This window comes from Saccostrea cucullata, unplaced genomic scaffold, assembly GCF_032062105.1.
Source record: "Saccostrea cucullata isolate Sc308-1 unplaced genomic scaffold, CSIRO_AGI_Scuc_v1 ctg3360, whole genome shotgun sequence".
NCBI lineage: Eukaryota > Metazoa > Mollusca > Bivalvia > Ostreida > Ostreidae > Saccostrea > Saccostrea cuccullata.
The window spans coordinates 156,737-177,541 of NW_026926468.1; the positions used below are offsets into that span (position 1 = coordinate 156,737).

The window sequence follows — 20,805 nt, forward strand, 5'->3', positions numbered from 1 at the left end:
TAAACACTTTGTGTCATTATAATGACATTAAATTGTAATAATCGCTATGAATTCATCAGTATATACCAGTATACCATTTTATTAAATTAATATTTCCCTACCTGTGTAGACACATTGAAGTATATACTGATATTATTGCTTACAATGTACATCTACTCGTGTGACATCTGGACTGGATGTTTCTATCGAGTTAGATGCTGTACATCTGTACGTCCCTGTCTGATTCCTTTGTATATTGGAGATATTATAGGTAGACCCTCGATGAAGGATTTTACTAGGGCTATCTGCTTTGACCCAGCTCCAAGTGATGTCTGAATTGGGATTGGCGGTCAACACACTGCATGTCATTGACACTACCTGACCTTCTTTGACCCTGCATGGGTTTGTTGAATATATACTCACCTCAGGTTTATCTGTATAAAAGATTTGCATTTCAATTTATTTTTCTCTACAGATTGTGAAAAGGTACAAAAGGTATATATTGACAGTAAATTTTAATTTTGATATACAGAGAACTCCTTATTTCGTTGTTTTTTTTTTGTGCAAGATATCGAAATCCTAGTGCTTTATTCTAACTTTCAACTTGTTCAACATTAGTTTATGATTTCTCCACTTACTATTGCAGACTTTAAAGGATATGCACACAATTAATTCAACTGACTTTTTTAAAACAAATATGTTTTTTGGCATGTACTGTTTAAAACTGTATTTCTGACTTCCTAATTCCCTATACATTCAGTTTCAAAAGCAATTTGATTTCTCTGTGAACTTATTTTAAATATAAAATTATTTATAAAAATAATTAAAAAGTGATATATATATTTTTTTATATTATATTATATTTGTATCTAAACTTTCGAAAAATGTAAAAAGCATTTTCTTTTTGCTAAATGAATGCAATCATTGATCGCTTTGTCTGAAATAATACATCTAACAAGGTAAATGATTGGGAAGAAAGTTGATGAAACAAGAATATCAGCAGTCTCGTTTAAAGTCATCCTTTCGTAAGTTCTATGATCGATACAATGATCTTGTCAGCAAAGACAATTTATCATTAAGTCAAATGCTGGCTGACGTTTTACATACTACATGTTATTCCATTATTTATAAAATGAATTGACAAAGGATTTTTCCGTTATTTCCCAACCATGACAAGGAGCGCACGGCGGGTATCACTGGTAAGCAAGGGGTGCTCACTCCTTAAAGGTACCTGATCCCACCTGTGATGTTGTGGAGGTCAGTGTTTGCTCGGCCCCTCCTTTGTATTGTTATGTGGAATTTTGATCTTGAATACTGTTCGTTATCTCCATGTTTCATTCTCATTTCAAAGTCATGACTAAGGTTAAAGTCTTTGACACAGACGGACAGACTGACAAATGGATGAGATTTAATGTATCCTCGCTTTTTCAAAAGCGGGGGACAATAAAAATTTGTATTTTCGAAGTGTGAATTCTCTTGGATAGATATAAACACGATTTCTTGAATCTCTATCCAATAATAAAGACACACGTTTTAACTGTTAAAATGCATGGTCGAGTAAATTGAAACCACCGTAGAAATTTCAATGGCGGCCCATGAAATGTGTGCGCAGCACAGTTAAGGTTAAAGTAAGGAGGCGGGGCTTAATTTTTACGGGAAATGTTTACTATGATGTCACACATAATATAAGGTCTTCAAAATACCACAAAATGAAATTACTTGCTTTTTCAAACAGCTGGATATCTGTTTACTACATACAAACTTACTATTACATGCATTGTTGTCGTTTGTTAAATCCCACACAACAGTAAATAAACGATGCATCGATCGCAATGTACTTGTCAATGTGACGTCATCTCGCGAAAATGACGCAGTTTGTATATAGTGAGAGGTTGATCAAGTCACATTTTGTACAATGAAAAATGTCTTTTGTTCTCAAATAAAATATTATTTGCAATTAAATAAAAGGCCGTTAACTTGGATGTATCTTCGCTAGCCAAGGGTTTCTGATACGCTATTCTAGTTGGGTTCTTTTTCCTCGAGTTCTGATTGGGATTCGGTACACCCGGTCGACCAATCGATCAGCAATTGTTTTTTAAATTACGATATTTGTGCTCGGGATACTTCTTGACTCTTTAATCTCGGAAATGAAAAAAGCAAGTAAACAATGATCCATAAGATAACTTGCAGTTCTATGAATAGATATGGTGTCATCGAATTGATATCTTCCAAATATGTGATTAAAAATCTATATTGAAGCTTCCACTTTGAACTATAAATAATAAATAAACATAACTTAATTATTACTTTTTAAATATTCTTGAAGAAAAAAAATGATTTAATTTTTTTGATACATGCGTCTTTATTTCTGTCGATGACGCAATCTGTGTGTACCTGATTGATTCAAGATCACGTGACGAAAACAATCCCGTCTTTTGACTTCACCGTACGCCAAGGGTTTATGAGGAGAGTAGCGCATCAGAAACCCTTGGCTAGCAAAGATTACTTGGATGCGATGTCTGTTTAAGTATTTTATGTATAAACTGTCAGTACATTCTCCAGACAAGTGATACTGTCGTGTGTTTGTCTGTAGATTCATTGAAAAAGTAATGGAAGGGCCCTAATAAATCGATTTATTGCAAGGGCATACCCTCTATGTTTACACATAAACTCAAGAAGCATTAAGATATTTGAAAAGTGCTGCGAACCTCATAAAATCTTGCAAATAAATTAATTATAGCAATATTTAGTGTAGTTGACCAGCAAAATATTCAACCTGCCGTCCAACAAATTTAATTTTTGCAATTAAAAACGTGAATCTATATAGGTTTTCAGCACTTTTCACAAACTGCATATAGTGTTGAAAAGGATTATAAATTAGACTAAGAGTTTTAACTTGGTTATGCCCTTGCAATATTGGAATTTATAGATGACCTCTAAACTGCAAGTATAATTGCTAAAATCATGTGACGTCGACATCACGTGACAAGTCTAAATAAAAAAATTTAAATGTCTGTTATTTCCATTTGTAACCTTAACCGTACTGCAAACTCCAAGTTATCAAGCTCAGTAACCAAAATGTGGTTAATAAATTACATATACAATCAATGTTCCATAAAGTCTCATAGTGTAAAAACTTTGGTATATTTGCTTTATTCATGTGACTCCGCGACATCATTTTATTAAACATATGTGACTAGAAATTGAAACTTAAAGAGAAAAATAAACTATCTGGTTAACTTTATCTTTTCATTTTTATAGATATTAAATATAAATCAAATATACAAATTATTGAATAAATCAAGTTGAAACATACATTACAACTCTTTAAAAAATTATTTAACCATTAAGTAACAAAAAAAATAGTTCAAACGATTTGAAAACCGAGAACATTACAGAAAAAAAGACTTGTAGTTTTGAAAACCGTCAAGTGTATAAAAACAATGCATAATTTACTCTGGACAAAAGATTTGGATAAGAATTAACTTTAATTTAAAACTAACCATAATAACAAATATATACGAGGGGTGTTAGAAAAGTTCGCGGACAAGTTCTATTGTGAGCGCGCTATTTCCACTAAACCGGTCAAACTTTCCAGATAAAATCTTAACCTTTTTTCCAAAAATATACAAGAATTTGGTGTTCTCTGGTGATTATTGAAAAATATACAGCATTTTTAATTTGATAAAACTTACTTCATGGAGCATGCTACATTTTGGCAAGATTACATCACAAAGACTCTTTGTTAAAATTAAAAATTGCACAATTGTAGCGCAAAGAGATTTATGATATTTTACCTGCCGCTAAAGTATGCAGGAAACGTCACTGGGAGAAATTTTGAACTAAATTGGGGGGTATATGACTGTTTTATAGCCGTTTATAAATGATCAACGCGTTAAAACACAGCCAAAAATCGGAACGTCATTGAGCGTCATGGAGCACTGCACTAAGTAAAAATTATGTGTGCAGACAGGAAAATGTCTAAAAAGAGATTTAAATGTTCAAGATGCTGCCGGGAATTCCCTACACATACAAAGAACAAGTTTTCATTTGGTTGTAGCTTTATAAGAATGGAAGGAGTAACATTTTGAACGATTAACTCCATCGATACTTCAATTCCCCCTTATCGCATGGACGTTGCGTTGCGTCTATATGGTTTTGCATAGTTTCCATACCTTATCTATTAACTGCATAGACTTTTTTATTTGTTAAGATCTCAATAACATCCGAATAAGTACAAAATACATTAAAGTAGAAAAGTAACATGTCTTGATATAGATATTCAATTTTAAAGCAGCAAATAGATAAGAAAAATCTGAAGAAATTTATAGAACTGCGACAAAGCTTAACGGGTTGAAATCTGGTTGTGACGTTGCTTACGTCAAGTGATTGCTCCGTGAATCCCATGACCCAATAGTAAAAATAGTTGTAAAATTTCAAGATTTTATTTTATGGACCTGATTTTTTACATACCAATAAACAAAATGTAGGAATTCATTCAGACATAGGTCATACTTCACAGTACACAATAGATTTTCTGTAATTCAATGTGTCTGCAAACTTTTCTAACAACCCTCGTATATCATTTTTCTTAAAACATGTTGTAGAACATACTGTAGTACACAGTGAAACACATCTCATCAATCTTTGAAAAAATATCCTCGAAAAAGTAAACATTAATCAGATTGTCAGAGCTTTGATTTCAATTCCTGAAAATCATATATATGGGGAATCATTGTGAAGATTCATCTTCAAACTTATATCCCATCTTATTTTTTTTCAACTTATAGAGAAATAAAAAACCGTATCGAAGCCTTTTAATCAGAATTACGTGGGCTTGAGCAAATTAGACAATTGAAGACGCAATAAATCTTCGTCTTCATTTCTTTCTGAAGGCCATTTAAGGTAGTCTATGCACCACCATATATTTTTGATATCGTTCGGGAGTCTCTCTAATGGTATTTCGTCTTTGATGATTACAACAATGGAACTCTGACGCTGGTTATGGAAGGCGTGAGTAACCGCCATCTGCACGGCGTATGAGGCCCAACCACTCTCAAGAAAACATTCAGTGATCACGAACAACACTTTTCTACTTTCATTGATACATTTCACTATCTCTTCTGCCTCCCAATCTCCTGGAGTTGAATCTCTGTCCTTAAGCCATGCCTTAATATTTAAGCTTTCTAGTTTTGGGTACAGATAACGAACAATCCAGGCATAGTCTTTCTCACCATATGACACAAAAACATCATAAATGTAGTTGCTTTCTCTGTGTTGTAAATGTACACCTTTCCATCGGTTTTTGAGTCGCAATATAACATATTCCACGTGTATACGGTATCTCAGTAAAGCAGCTGCTATAAGAAGTACAGACAAAGTAATCAAAATCAATACCACAGAGGAAATAAGCCATTGTTTAGTTTGGCATTCTTTATCAAATTTTCTCCAGATTTGTTCATTATAAAATAAGTGGCTGATAGGTACTCGGTTCCCTGTACATAACGTTTTATTAATATCAGAAAATACGTGTTTTTGACTTCTCATCCATCTCAAAGACTGAATAGTTGAACAAGTACAAGAGATCGGATTTCCTTCTAAGTAAATTGATATTTTACTAAATGATTCAATGATATTTTGGTCATTCCTTGAGAACCCAGATATCAAATTGTATTGCAAATGCAGATATTTCAAATTCTGCATATATTCAAAGGTGTCAGGAATGTTAGAAAATTTGTTATTGTCTAGGTTTATTTTCATTAAAGAATGATGCTGGTCTTTCAAAAGAGAAAAGGGTAAATAATTCAATTTGTTTTTTGAAAAATCGATTGAAGATAGATTTTTTAGATTTCGAAATATATTTTTCGAATTTGATTTTTCTGTGAAATCTAGATTCATGCCAATTGCATTTAAGTTCTGAATTCCTCGAGAATGCTGAAATAAATCTGAGTGTACTTTTTCAAAGCTATTACCAGATATGTTGAGAGTTTTCAGTGAGGGCAAATCAAATTTGTCGACATATGACAGTGGAAAATTTGTTTCTTGGATATACAATTCTTGTAATCGTTCCCCAATAAGTTTGAAACTGGGTATCCATCTTTTTACATCATGTATATAATTTTTCGAAACATCAAGAACTTCCAGTGTTTTAGGCAGTGTTATATTTATAAAGGATACTGATTTATTGCATTGATAGAAATTAAACTGATTCTCCATGGTTTGTGGAATATTGCAGCAGAAATTCATATTCTTCATGTTCGGTGCAAATAAAAAAGAAAGAATGCTTGATAAATCCACATGATAGAAATGATTGCTGCTAAAATCTACATGTTGTAGACAATTCCATAACGTTGTATTATAGATATTAATTTTTATAGAGTTAATGCCATTCTGTTGTAAAAATAAAGCACGGACACAGACATTGATAAGATATTCTGACAACCACTCATCTAAAACAATAATATCTGCTCCACGATCTTTGATATTTTGATCCAAATAGATGCTTCCAATATTGCGATGCTGGAAACATTTTAGAGAGCGCAAGGCTGCAGTAATGTTACATTTTCCACCGAAATGAATTCTAACCATTTCTGTTAGATATGGAAAGGAACAAAACAGATCTTCAGTAACGTCACAAAACACGCTGCCGTGAAAAGCCATATTAAGGTGACGAATTTTAGAGCGCTGAAGTCCGAAAAAGGAAATATTTGTTAAACTAAAAGCATTTACAATATGAAACTGTAATTCTGATAAGTTGGTTAAGTTTTCAAATGGTGCTGTAAATGAAAATCCGCTGAAAATATCGATATTTAGGCTGGACAATGACTGAATTGCAGAAAGGGCAACATCCGGGTAACCTTCCGACTGGAAATTATTTTGATCAATTCGAAGGAACTTGAGGTTGTGTATATAGGAGAAAGCTTCAGTCTCTATTCTGTTTTTATTTAGCTCACAATTTGAAAGATCTAGACTGCATAAACCAGAAAGTCTTCGGAAGGCCTTATTTTTAATTTTTGTAATTTTGTTATGATTCAGGATAATGGATGTCACAACTGAAATAGAAGCCAGGTTTTCAAAACATTGTTCCGTCAGAGTAGAAAATTTATTAAAGGACAAATCTAAAGTCACGTTGCGTTTTATTAACTCTTGTGGTATGTTTTCTGGTAGTCTGTCTGTATTGAGGCCACTGCAATTCCAAAGAATCCCAAAGTTTCCACATTCATCTGTGTATGGCACTGTTGGACATGGGTATGAAAAGATAGCTAGGCTACTAACTGTAAATAAAGATTGATTTATATAGCATTCAGTTTTATCTTTTAAGTAGAAAGCAGAAATTCAGTTTCAATGAAAAGAATTCAAATATCGATTCTTATCTCGATACAATATATTCTGGTGAGCTTAAGATAATAGATAACACAGAGTCTGACGTATCTGTTTCATATTTGGACAATTTTTTTTAAAGACGTTCAATGGTAATCTATCAACCAAGCTCTATGATAAAAGTGATGACTTCAAATTTCGAATCGTCAGCTTCTCTTATTTAAACAGTAATATACCTTCTTCAACTGCATAAGGAGCTTATATATATATCTCAGTTGATTTGAAGAACCCGAGTGTGATTCGTGCTTAATTATTATTGTTCACCGAAGTGCATGAAAGCATGAAATCATATAAGATTTTTTGAAATCTGTGATATAAAGCAGATAAAAAAAATATGATAAGAATAATGTTCTCTGATTAGAAATTTAGTGTCAGCAGTTGTCACTAAGTGTTTGGGGCATCTGATAACTTTCCTTTAGATAACATTAAAGCCAAATGCAATTACAACTAATTTATTTTTTCCTGTTTGACAATTTATTGACAACTTCAACAACAGCTATAATATCAGCGATATCAATCAATATATACATTAAAACAATCAATATTTTTGCATACTTTTTAATGAAATACCATTGGTTAAATATTCTGAGAGGCCATTTCTGGCTTCATAGGTTTTAATCAAAATTCCAACCAAATCAATTTACCAGTGATACTTTTAACTTTATCATTTATCTATTAAACGAAATGTTTGCTATTTTCAATTCGTTTAAGTGTAATCTTTTTATACAATTTTGGTAAGTAGAATTCAAGCTTTAGAACACAGATCTAGACACAATAAGACAATAACTCCCGGATACAAATAAACGAAGAAGACTGTACAATGAAACATATAGAGATAATGAACAGGGTTCAAGATCAAATATCCATAAAACAGTATAAAGTAGGAGCAGAGCAAACACGAACCTCCAAAACCTCAGAGGTGGGATCAGGTGCCATTGAGGAGTGAGCATCCGTTGCCGACCGGTCACCCCCGCCGTGGGCTCCTTGTCATGATCAGGAAATAACAATGGAAAATCCGTCGTCAATTTAGAGTAAAATAATGGACTAACAATAAGTATGAAAAACGTCAGTCAGCATTTGACTCAATGATGAATTGTATTTGCTGACAAGGTCATTGTATCAACAATAGAACTTACGAAATGATGACTAAACGAGACTGCTGTTGACATTCTTGTTTCATCAACTTGTTTGTCAATAATTCACTCGTCTTAGAAGTTGTTCATACACAAACAGCATCACACTCAGGTACTCCAAATCAAGTGATAGGCAGCTAATAATAATTACTTTGACAGACAATAACTTGAATCGTCGGTGTGTCCAATCAAGTTTTAGAACTGTACATTGCTCAGTTTGAACACACGTCTGGCCCTTTATTCACCATCAAATCTGGATGCATTCGATCCTCTCCGTTTTATGACATCTCATAGTAACATGCAAAATATTGTTTGCATTTGTGCTGCCACAGAGATGACAAAGAATAAAATGTTTGAAAATGTCATCCTCCAACTTGATTGTTGGCACTTTAAGGCAAGAAGTCATTACATTAGGATAAATATTTTCAAATTCAAAATTTGCCAAACTTGATCTTCATGTAAAGGATTGCAAAGTTAAATATTTCTTCTTTTACTGCCACCATAAAATGTTTGAAAATGTCAACATCATTGTTGGCACTTTAATAGAGAAGTCAGCATTGACGGATAAATATTTTCAAATTCAAAATTTGCCAAACTTGATCTTCATGTAAAGGATTGCAAAGTTTAATATTTCCTTTTTTACTGCCACCAAACATCATAATAGAGAAGTCAGCATCTGACAGTTCTCTATGTTGCTAAGTAAGATTTGCCAATGTATTAGCTTCTGATGTAACATTTTTCATTGTTCTATCATTAATTTTGTAATTCTGGTCATGAAACCAGCATATGAATTCTCAAATAGTTTTAAATCCTCTAAAGTCATCAGGTCAGAATAATTCAAATTAAAATGATATGAGGTCAGCAGAATTAATGACTGCTTAATTATGCCAATCAGTTCGGCATATGGCTTCTCATATGACCTATAATCTAGTTAGTGAGGTCAGCACAGTTTGTTCAAAATGTGTTTTCAAAACTATGTACCATGTTTGTTAGGTCAACATATGGCTGCTCAAGTAAATTGTACTGTAATTATGAACTCCAAATATTGCGATATTAAATGTTACCTATGAAGACTGTGCGCTAAGGTTCGAATTTAGCATAAAGCTGCCCATATATTCTGAATTTTTAAATTATTCCAGGTATACTAACATACCAGTGGCTCGTTTTTGTATACCACATTTTTGTAACACAAACTTTGCAATAAAAATAAATAGCTGTAATAAGCATTTAGTTGCAGTGTAACATATCTACATTGAAATCATTCATCATTTGACCCCATCCTAGCTTTTCAGGTACATTAATGCTGGTAATTGTACATCCTACATGCTTTTCACACCTTGTCACTTTTCTTGGCAATAAATGACATTTTCACTCAACTTAAATTTTCCTGATCAAGCAACAAGAACAAGTTTTAGAAAAGGAATAATTTTTACTAAAGAGTGTAATGAAAAAGTTGTAAATATAAATGAGATTTCTGTTTCCTTCCTTGATTGCTTTACTAGAGTTAATGTGTAGTGTACTTTGACAAGACATTATGAATTTTTTGTGATAATGCATTTTATGTCATCAAGTTCATTGAATCAAAATCTAATTACATGACAATTAGAATACTCACAGAGAAGAAAATCGAATATTCGTTGCCCTGTATCTTTCATGATTCTTTTAGCTTAAGTAAACATGATTTATAAAACCTGACAGAAAAATAAATGTAACATTTATTTTAAGAAAAAAATGCTTAAAACAGAACCAATGGGATAGCTTACATTTTTTCCTTCTTATCTTGCAATGGATTTTTTAATTTAACAAGGGCCTAATGAATTTCCTGAATAATTAAAAGCTGTAATTAATGGTACCAACTGACACAAAATCAAGCATATTTTTTTTAATTACAAACGCTGATCTGTGAGGATAGTCATCCGGAATTAGATTTCTATCCTGAAGTACAGTTTATTTTTTCTCTTCAAGAGGTTTAATTTGCACTATTTCTGAATTTTGAATCTATGAGAATCAAAGTTATTCTTCTATTCTAGATCTACTTTACTTTTTTCGATAAATCGGTTCTACAAATCAAAGAACTAAACAAATAGGCATGCCTCCCTTACCGACAATAGGCCGACTAAAGGATTTCAAAGGAAATCTCTTGTTTCTATTTATAAATAAACTTGTACCTTTTCAATATGTAATATCATTTGTGGATGTGTGAAACTATAGTTTCATAGGTGGAAGAATTTCAAATGTCAATCATTTTACTTTTCTATCACTCTTATTTTATCAGAAAAGATTTAGAAATTCAATGAAAATAAAACAAGTAGCTATGATTTTGCAAACATTTTGAATAAAATAGCGCATTAGGACTGTTCTTCCTGAGGACTTTCAAAGAGTAATGTGTTTATTATAACTTAATGAAGTTATGTATATTATTAAAACTCAATAAAGAAAACATACAATAGATACAAAAAGAAAAATAATATAAAAAGAAATGGGAAATTATGGGACTTGAACTCGCAATAACAATATTTACGTTTAAGCAGTCAATCTACTGTGCCAACGAAGTCAATGGTGATTTTAATGCCTTAAAAATCAATGCATTGTTCTATCAGTCTGAACAGGAACACGATTGCATCAAAACATTATTGTCTCTAGTCATCTTTATGTTAAAAATCGAAGAGAGAATACCTGTGACTTGCTCTTATAATTTCAAATTTTGGTTTGTCAATCCAGGTTAAATAAATAATATAACAAATGTCGCTCTTTTATTCGATCAATCCATAGATATATAAGTTTACTTTACATAAAGAAAGTCACAGAACAACAAGGGCACCACAAAGCAGATTGTCTCCTGGCAAAAATAAAATACATGTATCTATAAATCAAAACAGCAAATTACGATTATTAAATTATTATCCAAGGTTCAAATAACGTCACTTCTTTTCACACAGAATTGCGTTATTATATACCCTCCAGCTCCATTGCGAGGGGATAATTCCTTAAAACTTACATTGTATTAAACACATGATAAAAGAAATTTGAAATATAATACCTTCAATTTATTGCTATTAATGATTTCCTTTGGCATATATATATAAATTATAAGAAAAAAATGCTTTCTTATTTCCTCATATGCCAAACATGAACGAGAAGACGTTGAGACAGGGCAGAATGGATTAAATGTTTCAGATCCATGTTAAAATCACGTATTAAACGATTAAGGGGCAATATGAAAACCATCTATCTTTCTGAATTCAATAATCCAAAAGTGAAAAATTAATGAGAAAGATTACATGATTAGTACGAACTGGTCTTTGCTGACAAAGCTGGTTACAACATTGTCTTTGTTTGTAAGGCTTATTATATATAAATTGTATTTTATGTGAACTTGGATTTAATTCTACAAGTGGTAATCTAACTTATACTCATAGTTTCCTTTCTAAGGAAGACATTCTTCAAAATCATATGTTAATATTGAAAAATTTTAATATTCAAAAGAAATAAATTTGAACTACCATATTAATTTATATTGGATTCCAAAACTTCATAAGAATCCTACAAAGAAAGATACATAACGAGTTCCAGTAAACGTTCAGCCAAGCCTCTTTCTTTACTCCCCACCAAGCTATTAACAGTAGTGAAGGAGAAACTTTAAGAGTAGTGAGTAACAATTTATTCAAGAAGTGGTGTTAATCAGAAACTTTTGGGCAATTTGAAATCACAAGATTTCATTCAAATCAACAGCTTAAAAACTTACGAGTTTTCAACTTTATACACAACCATTCCCCACAATAAATTGAAGTCCAGGCTTTTTGATATCATTGACAGGTGCTTTGAAAAAACGGAACTCGTAAATTTACATACCTTTTTATTGGTCATTTGCAAAATTATATTGTTAAAAACATTCTGATTGTAGACACAAGTACTCTAAGTTGACATCACAAAGATGTTTGAGTTTCTGATTGACTATATTTACTTAAAATTCCATATGTAACATTGCGCCCTGTTATTAGAAGACCTATTTTTGTATTCATATGAAGCAGAATTTGTGCAAAATCTTATGGAGGAAAAGAAGAAAAACACTTGCTGTGGCTTTCAACTCGACATTTAGGTATATCGACGACGTATTGTCAATTAACAATGGTAATTTCCATTCTTATGTCGATACGATATATCCTGGTGAGCTTGAGACAAAAGATACAACAGAGTTAGACACATCTTTTTCATATTTGGATATTGTACTTGAAAAGACGTTAATTGTAATCTAACAACCAAGGTCTATTATAAATGTGATGACTTTAACTTTTCTATCGTCAACTTCCCTTACTTAGGCAGCAGTATATCTTCATAGCCTACTTACGGAGTTTTTATATCTTAATTAATTTGATACGCAAGAACATGCGTTATATTAAATTATTGACAAACAATTTGATGAAATAAGAAGTTAAGTAGTCTTGTTTAAAGTAATAATTTCGAAAGTTCTATGGTCGATACAATGACATTGTCAGCAAATACAATTTATCATTGAGTTAAATGCTGACTCACGTTTTTAATACTTTTGTATGTCCATTATTTATAGACTTAATTGAAGATGGATTTTTCCGTAATTTCCTGATCATGACAAGGGGAAAACGGCGGATGTGACCGGTCGGCAGGGAATACGCACTCTTCCATGGCATTGATCCCACGTCTGACGTTTTAGAGGTCCATGTTTGCTCTGCTCCTATTGCCTAGGTCACATTTCCCGGCCGGTTGCCGTAGACCGGTGGTAATCGGTGGTAATCTGTGGTGTTAACGATGCCCCGATATCGGTCCACATCGGCCTAGTAGTCATGAAAGTATCAGTCACATTATTCAGCGATGGGTATACGATGGGCATCCAATGCGTTTTATGATAAAAATGGCGTGGTTTCCGGCCGGACTTACAAAGGCCCAGCGATTTATTGCTAATCATAAAACGATGTTCCAGGATAATCGGCCGATGTATATACATTGGTGAACATCGTTCGTACATCGGTCAACTACGGGCCATTGTTTGGTCGAACATCGACCGATAATCGGCCGTTATCTGTTGAACACTACTCAACCCCCCGATGACCTCAGATTCAACGGATATTGGACGATGATCGACCATACATCGGCCGATCCTTGAAAGATGTGTTAATGATGGGTTGTCGATGAGGAGCGATGTGAGGCATCGTTGGAGACATCGCTGAATTTTAACTACGAATTATTTCCTACCTCTGATGTTTCGGAGGTCCGTGTTTGCTCTGCTCTTATTTTGTATATTGTTTAATGGACGTTGAGATTGAACACTGTTCGTTATTTCCATATCCTTCCTACCGATGTCCCCACCGATTCGTAAAATGGCCTCAGTCACCGTCCGATCACTAGTGGTGCTCGGCAGGCAACCACGCCATTTTCAATAAAAAAACGCATCGGTTTCTCATCGTATACCCCATCTTTGTATAATGTGACTGATACTTATTTTGTATTGTAAAATGGAATTTTGATCTTGAATACTGTTTATCTCCTTATGTTTCATACAATTAAGAAAATTAAATTGTACTTTTGTTTTAAATGTCAACCGTTTTTTTCATAAAACATTCATGAGAGTCTTATAAGATGTTGATGTTAAAACTTTTATCACTTTATTTTGTAAAATATACATAATTTCACACAGCTGCGAGGGTTTTCCTAAAAAGATAATTTTTATAACTTTTTTAAAAAATGCAACCAATACTAACAAAATTTTGCATAGATATAATATAATCAATGTTCTTGTTAAAATTGTAGATTCTTAAATATACATCTTTAATATTAATAATATTAGGACGATTTAAATGGTGGCTGATAAGGTCTGTCGGCGCACGGACAAATTTCGGAATAATTTACGCATATAACTATAATTACATTTGCTTTTATTTCTTTAGTACTATTCAAAATATTAAACTCAAAATTAAATCAGTGAAATCATAATCAAAATTTTAATAATATGTCAAAATTTCATATAAATAGCATTGGAAACAGGTGATTGGTGTCATGATTTTCAAATTGTTGTTGGAATTGAGTTTGATGAAAATGACGTCGCAAAACGCGTAACCGGCGCACGGATATATAATAAATAGTTTTGAATAAGGTTTGTACACATCAGAGACAGGAAAAAAGATTACAGAAGTGACATTACACACTAGATTTTAATAGGGAAGTTATTTTTAAATGGCATGAGATTCAATGAGAGTTTTTCCTCTATACCAAAAATAGTTACAGTATGTAAGAAGTAGAGTACTGTTTGTAAAGTAACGCAGACAATGGGAAACAATCTTGGCCACGAACTTGGCCTTAGTTAAGAGTGGTCTTTCACTTTTAAAAAATTATTGAATTTTAACAGACGCGTGTGAAGCAGAAAAAGAGATCATGACGCTATAAGAGACGCTTGCTTTCGTGCGCCGATGTACACTTACATGCTTTCTTTATTTTTTTTTATAATTTTCTTATTCAATGTGATATCATCATGATATTTGATATGCATGATCACAAAATGTTAGTTTTTGTTACGACAAGAAAAGAAATTTAATTCAGCACAGAGAAAATAATACTGTTTTTTTTCACACAGCTATATACTATTCCATTCATTTCATGTAACAACATATTTTAGGGTATCATGCAAAAAAACCATGTTCCTTATCAACAGAACTGACGAAAAGTTATAATATTTAAAATCGGTTATAATTCGATCATTAGGATACGTAAATTCTAATTATCTTGGTTTTTGTAAATATTTAAAAGAAAATGGTATTCAGGGGGCAAATGAAACTATCATATAAAAGATGCAAAAAGAAAGCTAAAACTGTCGACACTATACCATTACATGTACCGAAAAAAAAGGTTTGCTCTGAGTAAAAAATACAAAATAAATACACAAAAAGACAAATGAATAAAAGTACCTGAAAGAGACACTTGACAGAAAGAAATGCTTTTGAAATTCGAACTTCTCAAATATATATACAAAGAGCATAAATTTTGAATAGTATCGTACATGTTCAGATTCATAACAAACTTTCTGACAGTATGCTCATGGTTTAAAATAATTTGTTATACATGTATATGTACATCTATCAAAAACATCTATAACTTAATGATTCTACAAATCCTATTGGTGTTTACGCATCTACGGGTTTTAGCAAATTTGATAACTTAACTATTATTAGATCATTATTTTCATGTTCTGTAGGCCACCTTAAATACTCAATACACCACCATATATTTTTGATATCGTTCGGGAGTCTCTCTAATGGTATATCGTCTTTGATGATGACAACAATGGAACTCTGACGCCGGTTATGGAAGGCGTGAGTAACCGCCATCTGGACGGCGTATGAGGCCCAACCACTCTCCAGAAAACATTCAGTGATCACAAACAACACTTTTCTACTTTCATTGATACATTTCACTATTTCTTCTGCCTCCCAATCTCCTGGAATCGAATCTCTGTCCTTTAGCCATACTTTGATATTTAAACTTTCCAATTTTGGGTACAGATAACGCATAATCCAAGGATAGTCTTTCTCACCATATGACACAAAAACATCATAAATGTAGTTGTTTTCTTTGTTTTGTAAATGTACACCTTTCCATCTGTTTCTAAGTCGCAGTATAACATATTCTACATGTATACGGTATCTTCGTAAAGCAGCTACTATCAGAAGTACAGACAAAGTAATCAAAATCAACACCACAGAGAAAATAAGCCATTGTTTAGTTTGGCATTCTTTATCAAATTTTCTCCAGATTTGTTCATTATAAAATAAGTGGCTGATAGGCACTCGGTTCCCCGTGCATAACGTTTTATTAATATCAGAAAATACGTGTTTGTGACTTCTCATCCATCTCAAAGACTGAATAGCTGAACAAGTACAAGAGATCGGATTTCCTTCTATGTAAATTGATATATTTTCAAGAGTTTCAATGATTCTTTGGTCATCATTTGAGAACCCAGACATCAAGTTGTATCGCAAATGCAGAGATATCAAATTCTGCATATATTTGAAGGTGTCAGGAATGTTAGAAAATTTGTTATTGTCTAGGTTTATTTTTGTCAAAGAATGATGTTGGTCTTTCAAAAGGGAGGAAGGTAAAAAATTCAATTTGTTTCTTGAAAAATCGATTGAAGAAAGATTTTCTAGATTTCTAAATAGATCTTTCAAATTTGATTTTTCTGTGAAATCTAGATTCATGCCAATTGCATTTAAGTTCTCAATTCCTCGAGAATGCTGAAATAAATCTGAGTGTACTTTTTTAAAACTATTACCAGATATGTCAAGAGTTTTTAATGATGGCAAATCAAATTGGTCGACGTATGCCAGTGGAAAATTTGTTTCTTGAATGTACAATTTTTGTAATCTTTCCCCAATAAGCTTTAAACTTGGTGACGAATGAAAGTAATTTTTCGAAATATCAAGTACTTCCAGATTTTTTGACAGTGTTATATTTATAAAGAATATTGATCTATCATAATGATAGATATTCAACTGGTTTTCCGTGGTGCGTGGATTATTGCAGCACAAATGCATATTCTTTATGTTCGGCGCTGATAACAAAGAAAGGACGATAGATAAATCCACGACATGCAAATGATTTCTGCTTAAATCTAAATACTGTAGGCAATTCCATAAAGTTGTATAGTAAATATTAATGTTTATAGAGTTAATGCCGTTCTGTCCTAACGATAGGGAACGGACACATACATTGATAAGATATTCTGACAACCAATCATCTAAAACTATGATACCTGTTTCAAGATCTTTAGTGTTTTGATCCATAAAAATTTTTCCAATATCGTGATGCTGGAAGCATTTAAGAGAGCGCAAGGCTGGAGTGATGTCACATTTCCCACCAAAGTCAATTGTTACATTTTCTGTTAGATATGGAAAGGAACAAAACAGATCTTCAGTGACGTCACAAAACACATGATTTTTAAAATACATTATCAGATCATGAATTTTAGAGCGCCGTAGTCCTAAAAAGGAAGTATTTGTTAAACTAAAATCATTTACAATATGAAACTGTAATTCAGATAAGTTTGTTAAGTTTTCAAATGGTGCTGTAAATGAGAATCCGCTGAAAATGTCGATATGAAGACTCGACAATGACTGAATTGCAGAAAGGGCAACATCCGGGTAACCATCCGCCTGGAAATTATTCTGATCAATTCGAAGGTACTTCAGGTTGTGTATATAGGAGAAAGCTTCAACTTCTATTCCCTTTTTATCAAGCTCACAACTTGAAAGATCTAGACTGCATAAACCAGAAAGTCTATGGAAGGTCTTATTTTCGATTTTTGTAATTTTGTTATGACTCAGGATAATGGATGTCACAACTGATACAGCAGCCAAATTTTCAAAGAGTTGTTCCGTTAAAGTAGAAAAATTATTAAATGACAAATCCAAAGCCACGTTACGGTTTATTAGCTCCTGTGGTATGTTTTCTGGTAGTCTGTCTGTATTGAGACCACTGCAGTTCCATAGAATCCCAAAGTTGCCACATTCATCTGTGTATGGAACCGTTGGACAAGGATTTAAAAAGATAACCAGGTTACTAACTGTAAATAAAGAATGGTCAGACATCATTCTGTTTTATTATTATGAAGATAGTAAAAATTTACATTTAGTAAAAATTTGAAAACTTGTCTAAACTTTTCTTTTTTTGTTTTGATTAATTGTATATTGACATCTTTACATTTCGCATTACATTTTCATCTCTGCACCTTTATATAACAAATCATGAAGGGAACAGTGAAGTGTTTCTGTTCTAGTAATAAAACTTAAAAGCAATTCTGCGTGTTAGAATAATTTTCTACACCAAACAGCAACTTTAAAGTAAAGAAAGTTTTTATTATCTAGTAATGATATATGGAATAGACAACGAGGTTAAAAGCTTGACTGGAAAATGGATTTAATCGAAAAATGATTTCCTGCACATAAGGTTTTATTAAAAAAATATATCAGAAAAGAAAACATGCTTGTGACTTCTTAAACAATTTCTGGTTTGTGTAAAAAGAACTAAATGTAGTGACAAATAAATTTTTTTAACTTATTATGACGGAATCTGCTTTGTTTTCATGTATACTTCGAATTTTAATTTGAAATTAAAAAAAAACATTTTTTTCATCATTGATTGAACTTTAACACATTTAAAATATAGAGTTTGTCAATAAAAAAATCATTCAATAAAAATTCACAAACTTTGAAGTAATTAGGTTTCTTCACTACTTTATTGTTCACTCTTAAGTTTGTTCAGAATTGAATGTGCAGTGAACTATAACAAAACATTATGAGATTTTTCTTAAAACTTGCATGAAACAAAATCTTACATGAAAACTAACATACTCACAGAAAAGAAACTTGAATATTCCTACACCAGTGTCATTCATGATCCATTCAGTCCAGATATATTAGACTCATATGATCTGAAATAAAAATGATATTGATTTTAAGGGTAAGTATTTTAAAAAACAAAGGACTAATAGATAAATAATATTTTTCAAAAACATTGAACAATAAGGATAGTCTACAGAATTAGATTTCCATCTGCTGCTGAATTTAAAACTTTAAACCTCTTAAAGATCACATGTTTTTCCCATGGCCCTCAAGCATGTAAAGCCAAGGTTACAATGATTATCCATTTAAAACATATAAAACAACTAGATAGATATTTTAATACTTACAATAATGTTTCAAAGCATTTTACGGTCTGTAAAGGACTGGTAGATGTACTTTGCTATTCAGTGACATAAATATCTAGTAGAATCCTATCATATACTTCCTCTTTGGATTTATGGCCATGCTCTAAAAAATTGGTGTTACACCCGGTGCCCTCTTCACCGTTGGCTAAATAGTTTCCGCCTGATTGACTGTCAAAGTTTAATAAACCGCGAGGGTTTTACTTTTTATAGAGGATTGACATTGAACTAGTGTTGATGTATCTCGTTTGTTTCATAATATTTTCATATGTCAGGGACAGTCTGGTATTTCTCATTGATAAAAACACTTATTTTTTCTGTGTTTAAATAATCCGTATTATTAACAAGAACGTTTCCATTTCTTTTCAGGTAGCAATTACACGCACATTTCAAGTAAGAAAAGAACTAATACTTCTGCAAAATAAAATCTATTCATCTTCTCAGTGTGTTTGATGAACAAATATCTAAAATTAAATGCAAACGGTCATTTTTATTATATTCTTTTTATTGTGCTAACAGTTTAGAAAGTAGCAAAAAGACATCGTATAATTTGTTCAGAACGAGGATGTGTCTGAGCAATATTTGAACACTATCAATGTGAATGAAACATAATTACATTAAATAGCATGATCTATTTTTATGTCGTTTTTTCTTTTAGATTATATCAATTTGTTTCTTACATTTTCGTCGAGATTAAGCAAAAGACAAGAACGAAAAATATAAAATCATATTGTTTTGCCAGTCAGATTAGATATCGAATTCTACCCTATGTCACATTGCCATTGAACAGGTCGGAGAGAATATCGAAATCGGGTATTATCCGTGAAATCGCGTATAATACTCGATATTAGGGTATCGTTGATTCCGCGAAATCGGGTATTCCGTGCAACTTTCTATCAAAACTAAAGAATAAAGCAACAGCGCATTATGCCAGTAACTGTTACTTGTACATCAGTATCTCGTGGATTTATTCTTATTAAACCTAATTCATACGGTTGTCAAATAAGTTTAAAATCACACGACAAACACAGCTGGGGTAACAAAGAGTACACAATGGCGTCATTATTTTCAATATAATTTCTAAAAACAAATAACTACATTTCGTTTGTCTTTATTTCCAATTAAAGTATTCAATATACCTATTTTTCTAACTATTCACAAAACTTGAAATTTTAAAGAAATTAAACGACTAACGCCGTGTTATGTATTTTTACTGAAAAATATATATGGCGTCCTTTTTTCGTGAAATATGGATTATTCCTAACAGTTAGAGAGTACAGCATAAGCGAGTCATAATTGTATATCTCTGCCATGAAAGAATACCAACGTTATTATAAAGAAGAAAATAAAATAAGATTAAATAAATACCCACGGGAAAACAGTTTGAAAATAGCTAATTGAAGGTAACTATCTTTAATATATCAATTTAGCATGAAATTTTTATTCAAAAACACCGTAAATTTTTTGGTTGCATTTTAATCGATACAAGATATGCTATTTTACCTTTATTTTATGCATTTGTGTGAAAATTGAGAGCGAGAAGTCATATGAACAGGATTTTCTTGTGTTTTTTTTTATTTATTT

At 32.1% G+C, this 20,805-nt stretch overlaps 2 protein-coding genes across 3 annotated transcripts in view; both read right to left on the reverse strand.

Annotated features, from left to right (window-relative positions):
* LOC134271766 (toll-like receptor 6) overlaps nt 1–20,805 on the reverse strand; it is a 268,180-nt gene that overhangs the window by 156,736 nt on the left and 90,639 nt on the right. The window contains exons 2-3 of one of the 2 annotated variants that reach the window (XM_062753978.1): nt 10,108–10,183; nt 4,564–5,339 (exon numbers count right to left, since the gene is read on the reverse strand). In XM_062753978.1, the coding sequence (XP_062609962.1) occupies nt 4,807–5,339; nt 10,108–10,147 (573 nt within the window). In that variant the 5' untranslated portion in view covers nt 10,148–10,183 and the 3' untranslated portion in view covers nt 4,564–4,806. Of the gene's footprint in view, nt 1–4,563; nt 5,340–10,107; nt 10,184–20,805 lie in introns of those variants that run through there. The other variant, XR_009993086.1, reaches the window with a different exon arrangement.
* Nucleotides 15,367–18,106, reverse strand: LOC134271751 (toll-like receptor 2). The gene has a single exon (XM_062753963.1). The coding sequence runs from the start codon at nt 18,104–18,106 to the stop codon at nt 15,644–15,646; it is 2,463 nt and encodes an 820-aa protein (XP_062609947.1). The 3' UTR covers nt 15,367–15,643.